This window comes from Psammomys obesus, unplaced genomic scaffold, assembly GCF_907164565.1.
Source record: "Psammomys obesus unplaced genomic scaffold, mPsaObe1.curated_primary_1811, whole genome shotgun sequence".
Taxonomy (NCBI): Eukaryota; Metazoa; Chordata; class Mammalia; order Rodentia; family Muridae; genus Psammomys; species Psammomys obesus.
Window position 1 is genome coordinate 5,951,206 of NW_026596125.1, and position 10,639 is coordinate 5,961,844.

At 52.2% G+C, this 10,639-nt stretch overlaps 2 protein-coding genes across 2 annotated transcripts; one reads left to right on the forward strand and one right to left on the reverse strand.

Moving 5' to 3' along the window:
- Positions 1 to 3,645: 3,645 nt before the first annotated feature.
- Positions 3,646 to 6,654, forward strand: Elovl3 (ELOVL fatty acid elongase 3). Its single transcript, XM_055591717.1, has 4 exons — positions 3,646 to 3,749; positions 4,645 to 4,776; positions 5,644 to 5,795; positions 5,985 to 6,654. Exons 1-4 carry the CDS (start codon positions 3,646 to 3,648, stop codon positions 6,410 to 6,412), a joined length of 816 nt encoding a protein of 271 aa, XP_055447692.1. The 3' UTR covers positions 6,413 to 6,654.
- Positions 6,655 to 6,954: 300 nt separating this feature from the next.
- Pitx3 (paired like homeodomain 3) lies at positions 6,955 to 9,052 on the reverse strand. Its single transcript, XM_055591627.1, has 3 exons — positions 8,935 to 9,052; positions 8,555 to 8,757; positions 6,955 to 8,194 (listed from the first exon to the last, which is right to left on the reverse strand). Exons 1-3 carry the CDS (start codon positions 9,050 to 9,052, stop codon positions 7,607 to 7,609), a joined length of 909 nt encoding a protein of 302 aa, XP_055447602.1. The 3' UTR covers positions 6,955 to 7,606.
- Positions 9,053 to 10,639: the final 1,587 nt, after the last annotated feature.

Below are 10,639 nucleotides of genomic sequence, written 5' to 3' on the forward strand. Positions count from 1 at the left end.
CTCCAATACTGTTACGGTCTTTATTTGTAGCAGTCAGTCATGGTGACTTTATTTTGTAGCAGTGCACACCTTTAATTCCCATACTTGGGAGGCAGAGGCACGTGGATTTCTGTGAGTTCAAGGTCATTCTCATCTACAGAGCAAGTCCCAAGGCAGCCAGGGTTATATCATGAGACGTTGTCTTGCATTTTTTTAGCTCACTGATTTTGCAGATAAGGTGGGAACAGTGTGAATGTGCACCTCAGGAGAGCGCACACGGGCACGATTTGTGGATCCCAGAGATCAAATCATAGCTGTCAGGCTTGACAGCAAACCCCTTTAACTGAGTCATCTTGCTGGCTCGTGTTATTTTTTTTTTAAAATAACTTATTTAATTTTATTTAATGTGCATTAGTGTGAAGGTGTCAGATCCCTTGGAAATGGCATTACAGACAATGTGGGGCTGGAAATGGAACCCGGGTCCTCTGGAAGAGCAGACAGTGTTCTTAACCACTGAGCCATCTCTCCAGCCCTCCCCGCAACCACATTATCTTTTTAATAGTCATTGTTTCACCTGTTCTTCGCCCATCAAACATGTTCTCTCTGTTGACTTCTGGGATTCAGGCTGGGAGTGAAGCAATTAGGGGTTATGGAAGGTTATAGGTAGGAAAGCAACAGGATACAACTTAGAATTTTGACAGAACTGCTTCTGAAAGGTTGGACAGAGATTGTCTAAGGAGGCGTCTAGGGCTGAGGCACATGAACCTGGTGAACAGCCAGGTTTGGGAACAATTTTTCAGTCCCAGGACAATAAAGAAAGACATGTACTGTCTTTAAAGTAGGCTAAAGGGCAGCCAGTTAGTGTGACCTCAGTGGTGGGATGGCTCTGGTAACCAGGTGAGAGGTGAAGAGAGAGACAAAGCGATGCACACCTGAGTCATTCACAGGTAAGAGGCAGAGCTCCACACTTCCTCCTTCCACAAGACAGCGCCTGCAGCGGCGGTTGGAGCCCGCATGGGCCTCCTGGCTGTAGAGGCTTTGGGATTTACTTTAGATAATTAAATTTTATTTATTTATTTTGTGTGGGTGTCCAGGCGTGTGTGTGTGGGGGATGTATGTATCTTGGTGTGTATCTCTTTCTTCTGAGATAGGCCTAATGTAGTCCAGGATGGCTTCATACCTTGAACTCCTGATCTGTTTTTCTCCTGCTGGGATTCCAGGGGGCCTCACCATAGCTGGCTTATTCATATTTAGATTTAAATATTTAATTTTAAATTATTATTTGTTTTTATGAGTATGGGTGTTTTGCCTACATGGATATCTGTTGCTAATGGTGGGCAGAAAAGGCATCAGAGCCCTTGGGAGTAGAGTTATAGATAGTTGAGAGCTGCTTTGTGGGTGCTGGGAACTGAACTCAGGTCTTTTGGAAGAGCAGCCAGTGTTCTTAATCACTGAACTACCCCTCTAGCCCTAAATATTTTATTATTAAAATCTTCTTTGGAAGCCAGGCGTAGTGGTGCATGCCTGTAATGCCAGCATTTGGGAGGCAGAGGCAGGCTGATCTCTGAGTTCAAAGCCAGCCTGGTCTCAAAACAAGTCCAGAACTACATCGAGAAACTCTGTCTCGAAACACACACAAAACCAAAATAAAACAACAACAACAAAAGGAACACTTTCAGAGGACCCGAGTTCAATTCCTAGCACCCATGTTGAGCCACTCATAACTGCCAGTAACCAGCTGGCCTCTAAGGGCACCTGTGCACAAAAGGTTACGTTTAACACAGACGTAAACACAAAGATTCAAAAAACATAGTTTTTAAAAATTAAAAATTGATTTATCCTTATGTGGTGTTTTGCCTGCCCATACACATGTCTAGGTGAGGATGCCAGATCCTCTGGAACTGGAGTACAGACAGTTGTGAGCTGGAAGGGTGCTGGGAATTGAAACGGGGTCCTCTGGAAGAGCAGCGGGCGGTCTTGACCACTGAGCCATCTCTTCAGCCCAACTAAACCTTAAAAAAAAAGAAACAAAACTGCTATTTTTCTGTGTGTTTGTGTGTGTGTGAACGTGGTGTATGTGTGTGGGAGTTATTCCCTTGAAACCCAGAGCCTGTGATTTTCTGCTAGGCTGGCGGGCAGCAAGCTCCTGCAAACCTCTTGTCTCTGTCCCCACAGCCCTGGCATTACAGGGGAAGGACAGGACACCAGCTTGTTAGGTGGTGTCAGGTTCTGAACTGGGGTGGGTCCTCATGGTTGCATGGCAAATGCTTGTCATCACTGAGCCATCTCTCCAGCCCCTGAAATATTTCATCTTCCTTTCTTCCTTCCTTTTCTTTCTTTCTTTCTTTCTTTCTTTCTTTCTCTCTCTCTCTTTCTTATTTTATTTATGTATTTTTTTTTTTGAGACAGGGTTTCTCTGTGTAGCCTTGGCTGTCCTGGAACTCACTGTATAGACCAGGCTGGCCTCGAACTCAGGGATCAGCCTGCCTCCCAAGCGCGGGACTAAAGGCGTGTTCTACCATTGCCCAGCTCATATGTTTCTTTACACTTGTTTTGCAGATTCCCATCTCCTCTCAAACTGTTCTCAAGCCTTCTAGCTTGCCTGTTCATAAAGCCAAGGAAGAAACAAGGGGCAGCCAAATAAAGGCTTACAAGTTTCGAAGCATTTTGTTTACTGGGACTAGATACATCGGTGAAGGAGTAGATTCGTTTAGACAGGTTCACGTTAGGAAGAGGAACAGCAGGCCGAAGGAAGGCCACTGGCTCACCAGCTTCTGTAAACCCTTCGAAGCTTCTCCCGCACCTGAGGACAAGGAGCTCAGAGGGTGACCCCATTTTTCTCTTCAAAGTTTTTACTGGGCGTCAGACAGGACAGTTCCGGAAACTATAATGAAATCATAACAGCTTGCGTGCCGCCTCCTCAAATAGTAACATCAACAACTTAACAGTAAAATTTACCAAATTCGTCTTCTTCCTCCCACCAGCACAGGAGACGGCAGTGATCAGAGTGGGTCTTCATGGCCCACCTTGGTCTCCCTTGTTTCAGCCTGGGTTTCCCAAGGAAATTGTCGCCCCCCATCTCTGGAAGTGGGCACCGGCGGCCAACACTTTCTCTTCACTGCCAAGTAGGTGAAGATTAAAGCAAAATGAGTCAAAGGCTACAGCTGGCTTGTGCCAGAGGAAGACTGGTCTGCCTGGGTATTCGGTGAAACCAAGGACTGGGGCGGCAGCGGTGGGGGGGCGCGCTTAGGAGCCAACCTGGAGCAGCTGGTGGAATTAAAAAAGGGGAGGGGACGAATTCGGGGCGTGCTTGGTTCCTTGAGGAAGACCAGTCAGAGACCAGAAGCGAATGAGGCCCAGGGGCGGGGCAGAGTTGACGCTTAGCTGAGATTGGATAACTGCCGAGGGCGGGAGCTGGTCTGGCACCGCCTGGGTCCCCAGTTTGGCAATTGGCGCTATATATCGCAGCCGCGGCGACCGCCGCGCGAGCGGCTGGTTAGCGGCGCGGGCACCAGGCTCCGAGGCCCTCCTGCCTACACACAAGTTCTTTCTGCCTTGGTTTTCTTTCCTTCTGAGATCCACTCCATCTTCCACTCCCTTGGCTCTCACCAGACCCCCCACCCACCCCGCCCCCAAGCTCTGAACCTCTTCGTCTGCAAAATCGAAATGGACATGTCCATGAATTTGTCACGTGGTTTAAGAGCGGAGCTGATCCAACCCTATAACTTCGAGATGTCGCGGGACCTAAGGCCCTTTTTGGAGGAGTACTGGTGAGACCTGGTGAGGGGGAAGGACCAACTGCTTTGAGGGGAGTGGAGACAGGGAATGAATGCCTGTCATGTTTCCGACGCCGCCCGGGTACTGGCTCAGAGCCCCCCGCCCCGTCCCGTCCTTTAAGGTACATCGCAAAGAGATTAGAGCTGGAAGAAAGGATCCAGGAGGGAGAAGGTGGGGGAGAGGGGTGTGGGAGGAGACAAAAGCAAAGAAAAAAAAATATATATATATATGGTAACTACAACTGAGGAATGAGAGTGACCTGAATGAAGCACTGTTAGGTGGCTCGCAGAGGGAGAGAGACAGACAGACAGACACAGAGACAGGGAGATAGACACACAGAGAGAGACCGACAGAGACACATACAGAGACACACAGAGAGAGACAGAAAGAGAGAGAACCTGCCTAGGACCAGCTTGTCCTACACAATTATCACGTTCCCCAAAGGTCCCATCTTCTTGGATGTAAAGATGAAACAGAGTTTGGAACCCTTCCAAAGCTTTCCCAAGGCTTTCTGTCTTAGCCCCAAGGCATTCCAGATGTGTTTTGTGGAGTGATTTTTTTTGTGTAGTCAACTTGTCATGAGCCAATCAGACAGAAGGTGTTGCTGCACGGCTCTTACACCACAGCCCTGGATGGAGTAGTTTTTGGCTGGAGGCAGACAACTTCCATCTGCCTGAGAAAGTAATCACAGAGATCTCCCGGTGGCCCTTGCCCTGCGCTAGGTGCTTTATACCCATGAATGATGCTAAGTGTCACCCTCAACACACACACACTTCCCCAAAATGTCACAGTGCTGGCACCCCAGGCTCCAGGAGCCCCTTGAGGGAGATGAGTGGGCATTCCTTTAGGCAGTGCCCACTGTGATGCCACCTGCTTTCTGCTCTCCAGGGTTAGCTCATTCCTCATAGTGGTGGTCTATCTGTTGCTCATCATTGTTGGCCAGAACTACATGAGAGCACGGAAGGGCTTCAGCCTGCAGGGGCCTCTCATCCTCTGGTCCTTCTGCCTGGCCATATTCAGGTAAGGCTCTGCTCTACCCCATCCCCTGCCTAGCCTTTAGTCCCCACCTCTCCATTTTATTCTTCAGGGCTCCTAAAGTCCTTGGCTGCATTGGTTTCTTTCCCATAGTACCTTGTTTTTCTCTTTCTTGGGCCCAAGATGACAGTCTCTGTTCTGTTCTATCCCTTAAAAAAAAAAAAAAAAAGTTTACTTTCAAAGACAGGTTCTCATGCTGTATCCTAGACAGCTCTAGTAGCCACTGTATAACTGCTGTCCGGTTCCAAATTCATCACAGCCTCCTGAACACAGCCTCCCGAGTTCTGGGAATACAAATTCTAGGCTCTACTCCATTCCATTCATACTCATAAAATTCTCTCTCTCTCTCTCTCTCTCTCTCTCTCTTTCTCTTTCTCATCTGTCTTCCAGGACAGGTTTTCTCTGTATAACAGCCCCAGCTGTCCTGGAATTCAATTTGTAGACCTGGTTGGCCTCGAAACTCACAGCGAATCACCTGCCTTTGCCTCCTTAGTGCTCAGAGTAAAGGCGTGTGCAAACGTGCCCGGCCCAACACATTTCTCTAGCCTTAAATATCTCAGTTTCTAAATTGCTCTTCAAAGGCCGCCAACGACTCTCCCAGCCCCTCCTCTCCATATTCTTTCGCCCACTTCAAGAACCCCGTTCTTGACTTTCAGTTTCACCCCTCCCCCTGTATTGACTGACTTTCTCTCAAGCCTTATCTCCTGGGCAATACTTGTTAGATCCACCAGATTGGCTCCAGGATGGCAAAAGCTGTAACAGCCTGCCTTCAGGCCAGCGACGAGGTGACAGGCGTGGAGAGTTGATCCCGATGGGGATGGGCCCTTACAGCATCGTGCTGTCTCCCTTCAGCATGCTGGGCACAGTGAGGATGTGGGAGTACATGGGAACCGTGCTGTTTACGCTGGGCCTCAAGCAGACCGTGTGCTTCGGCAGCCACACGGATGCTCTCGTAGTCAAATTCTGGTCCTGCGTCTTTCTTCTCAGCAAGATCGTTGAACTTGGTGAGTGTAGAGGCTTTGTCTCTGGTGCCCAGTGAGTCAAACTCCTCCTTAGAGCTCTTCCCTTTCCCATCGTGTGGAAAGTCCCTTCCCTGCCCCTAGGTCCCAGGGAGCTCTGTCTCCCCCTCCCCCCCGGGCAGCGGGTGGTCTGCGCACCGGGTGGTGGCCAGCTATGACCTCCTCATCTCTCAGGAGACACGGCCTTCATCATCCTGCGTAAGCGGCCACTCATCTTTGTGCACTGGTACCACCACAGCACAGTGCTGCTGTTCACGAGCTTTGGATACAAGAACAAAGTACCTTCAGGTGCCTGGTTCATGACCATGAACTTGGGTGTACATTCCATCATGTACACCTACTACACCCTGAAAGCTGCCAAGGTCAAACACCCCAGCATGCTTCCCATGGTCATCACCAGCCTGCAGATCCTGCAAATGGTAATGGGAGCTATCTTTGGCATCCTGAATTACATCTGGAGGCAGGAAAAAGGATGCTACACAACAACAGAACACTTCTTCTGGTCCTTTATGTTATATGGGACCTATTTCATCCTATTTGCTCATTTCTTCCACCAAGCCTACCTCAGGCCCAAGAGCAAAGCTAAGTCCAAGAGCCAATGAGAGTTGGAAAGAAAGAGGGAGCCTGGGGCTTTCCTCCATAGCACTAAGGGTTAGGTGTGGGAGAATGACTAGGGTGCCTTCCCTGTATGGTTTCCCCCATGGGACATGTACCCCAAAGTGGCAGGGAGCTATGACAACCAAGAAATGGCACCCTTGGAATAGGGGTGTGGTCTGGCACGATGATGTTTCTATCTTCAGCGTGAAGGAAAAGCAAGGAAGGGGATAGGACGGAGGTCCTTAAAGTTGAGTTATTTATATTTATATTTAGAAATCTTTCTCTTCTTGTTCTATTTTTTAAATTAAAGAGATCGACATGAGTTTGAGAATTTGTGGACTTAGAGGACCAAAGTGAACTTTGTGGTGGGAGAAGGCTGCTAACAGGAACTGATCTGCGGGTGGGAAGCCTTAGGGTGTGTGGAAGGATGGAGGCACACACAGACACTCAAAAAGAATCCTAGGCCTGGTCGGCGCTTAATAAATGTCTGTTACAGACTAGAATTTTATTGCTGTTAGAGGCCCAAGCCTCTGAAAGAACAGTGAGAAACAAAGGCTAAAATCATAGTCTTCCTAGGACGCAAAATCCCTGCAAAGTAAACTTTGGAGACCAGACCTACCAGCTGTCCTCCTCGTGACCACGAGGTGGCGTCACAGCACCATCATAGGACGATGCCTGCCGACTAGCTGGTCACACACCAAGCTTCACAATCCTTTACCCTAGAAGACCCTGCTTCCCCATCCCGGAGGAAAGGAGTGAGCCTTAGCGGCCTGGACGCTCACTCCGTTCCTGTACATCCAGCTGTCCTTTCGGACAACGGGAGGGATGAAGGGAAGGAGGCGTCCACCGCAAGTCTGAATCATCAGGCCTTCGACAGTCCGCGCACGTTTATTTCATTGATCTTTGAAAACGGGGGTGGGGGTTGTCTGGAGAAGGCGGGATGGGCCAAGGGTGAGTCGGCCCTGGGAGGCTGGTCCCTGTTCCTGGCCTTAGTCCCGGGGGCGCGATCTCCGTTTAGGGGTCAGACCGCCCCTAGGGGCTGTGAGGGGAGAGGCCCTCTTCGAAGCCTGCCGCCCCTCTCCGGGTGCCCGGGCACACCTTTCAGACCCCGGGACGAGGGCGAGCCAGTCCAGGCGACCCCTGTCCGGGAGGCTGCGAATTACCGCCCCGCCCTCGGGTTTGATCCACAGACCTGCGGCTCACACTGGCCGTTCCACGGCGTACTGGCAGGGGCTAAGGTTGGCGGCCGGAGGTGGCCCGGGCACGGCGGGGTAGCTGAAGGAGGCGTGCTGCTTGGCTTTGAGCCGCAGGCTGGCCAGGCTCGAGTTACACGGGTCCCGGTATACGTAGGGGGAGGAGGCGGCGGCGGCGGCGGCCGCGGCCGCCGAGGCGTAAGGGCAGGACACTGCCCCGGAGGACACGGCGGCCGGAGCCAGCCCGGGGGGCGCCCCGCCCAGGCCCTGCAAGGCTCCGGGACCTGGTACTGTGCCCGGCGCGGCGGCGGCCGAGGGCACCATGGAGGCGGCGATGGAGCTGGGTGGTGAGAACACAGGCTGCGAGGCCAGAGGCCCCACGTTGACCGAGTTGAAGGCGAACGGGAAGGTCTTGGCTGCGAGCGGCGGGGCGAGCGCCTTGGGCGGCCAGTTGCCGTACGAGTAGCCGGGGTACACTTCCTCGTAGGGCGGCACCAGGCCCCCGAGCGGGGCTGCGAAGCCGCCCTTGCACAGCTCCGCCTGCTGGCTGCGCTCCCGCTTCCGCCACTTGGCGCGCCGGTTCTTGAACCACACCTGCGGGCGAAGGGGAAACGCTGTCAGGGGGCGGGGCGGCCGGGGGGGGGGGCCCGAGGGGCGGGGGGCAGCACGGGGAGCCGACGGGGCGGGGGGCGCCGACAGGGCGGGGGCAGCAGGGGGTGCGGGCTGGGGGGAGGGGCGCGCCGAGCCGGCCCCCCCCCCAGAAGGGAGGCAGGCGGCCGCAGGATGGTTGGGGAGCAGATCGGGGCGGCAGGCAAGGCAGCAGGAGGGTGGGGATCCCGGGGCCCGAGGTGGGCCCGACGTGGCACCCGCAGCCGCAGAGCCACGGCCACTTCGGGGTCGTCGCTAGAGCCAGGTGCGTGCAAGGGGGGGCCTGCGGGTGAGGCGGGGCCATACCCGCACGCGGGCCTCGGTGAGGTTGGTCCACACGGCGATCTCCTCGCGCGTGCTCATGTCGGGGTAGCGGTTCCTCTGGAAGGTGGCCTCCAGCTCCTGCAGCTGCTGGCTGGTGAAGTGCGTGCGCTGCCGCCGCTGCTTCTTCTTCAGCGAGCCGTCCTCGGGGGAGCCGCCCGGCAGTGAGGCCGAGGCCTTCTCCGAGTCTGCGGATCAGAATGAGGCGGGTCACGGGGCGCTGGCGCCTGTGCGGATTCTCTGGCTCCGGGACCTCCAGGAATTCCTCAGCCTCGGGCTAGCTCTCGCTCGGGTTGACGCTCCAGATCCCACCCCCATCAAGGCTGAACGCTTTCTCCTCCACCACCAGAAGGGGGCGCGCTCACCACTGTGCTCCTGGCCCTTGCATCCGTGTTCTGGAAGCGGAGGGTGTGGAGTGCCAGCATCTGACAGGGACAGGGCAGGGCTCCGAGCCTCCGCCTCACCGAGCAGCCCGAACTCCATGGAGGGAGGGCTCTGAGGACAAAAAAAAAAAAAAAAAAAAAAAAAAAAAAAAAAAAAAAAAAAGACATATATTAGGTTAACAGAGGCAAAACCCAGGGGGTTATGGATACCCTGACGTGGTGCATGCCTGGGATCCTAGAACTCAAGAGGCAGAATCAGGAAGATCGTTCACGAGTTCTAGCCTAGCCTGCTCTACATTGTGAGGGTCAGGCCAGCCAAGAACACACAGTGAAACCCTTTCTCAAACAAACCAACAACAAACACTTTGATTTATCAGGCCCCTAATAGGGTTTCCTCGTAACAATTTTGCCTCTTTTCTCACCCACTGACATAAAGCCATCCCAAACGGTGTTCTCTAGGATAGAGTGTGTCAGGGAAGAAGAGATGGCTCAGCGGTTAAAGCTACTGACTGCTCTTCTCGAGGACACCACTTCGATTCCCAGCACACATGGCTGAACAGCTCACAGCTACCCGATACTCCAGTTCCAGAGAATCCAAAGCCTTCTTCCGGCCTGCCCAAGGGACTAGGCGCTCTGGCGCACAAACATATATGCAGGGGAGACACCCATACACTGAAGAAAAAAAAAAAAAGTTGAGAAAGAGAAGCCAAATGAGAAAAAGGTGTAACCTGGGGGTTGGATGCACACGGCACATGTACAGCATGTTCACTAACTGCTGGGCCTACTGTCAGAGCTGTTCCGTTCTGTTTGTAGCTCAGGCTGGCCTTAGTTTGTGATCTTCCTCCATTTTTGAATGCTGGAATTACAGGCCTGTGTTACCATGCCTAGCTAAGTTCGTTGTATGGATGGATGGATGGATGGATCAATCTGTTTGTTTTGGTTTGGTTTTTAGACAGGGCTTCTCTGTGTAGCCCTGGCTGTCCTAGAATTCACTCTGCAGACCAGGCTGGACCGCAACTCAGAGCTCTGCCTGCCTCAGCCTCCCACAGACTGGGACTAAAGTGCTGCGCTACCACCACCCCTCCAGCTTTTAAGGATTTTTTTTTCCAGTTTTATTTTTAAAAAATAGAATGTTTAGCCGGGTGTTGTGGTGCACGCCTGTGATCCCAGCACTCAGGGAGGCGGAGGCAGGAGGATCTCTGTGAGTTTGAGGGCAGCCTGGGCTACAAAGTGAGTCCAGGACAGCCAAGGCTAGACAGAAACCCTGTCTCAAAAACCAAAAAAGTAACAATAATGATGATGATGATAACAAAAAATTAAAATAGAATATTTGTTTAGAGCCAGGTGTGGTAATATAGATCTATTATTCGGAAGAGAGAGGGTCTGGAGTTTAAGGCCAACCTTAGCTACATGAGACCCTGTCTCAACAAACAAGTGATGATTCAGTTGGTAAAGTTCTTGTCATGCAAGCGTAAGGACCTCGGTCTAATTTTTTTTTTAGCACCCACATAGCACCACTCTGAAACCCCAATACTGGGGAGATAGAAACAAGAGGATCCCAGCAGTTTGCTGTCCAGCCAGTCAAACTGAATTGGCCAGCTTGAAGTTCAATGAGAGCCTCTGTCTCAAAAAACCAAACCAAACCAAACCAAACCAAACCAAACCAAACCAAACCAAACCAAACCAA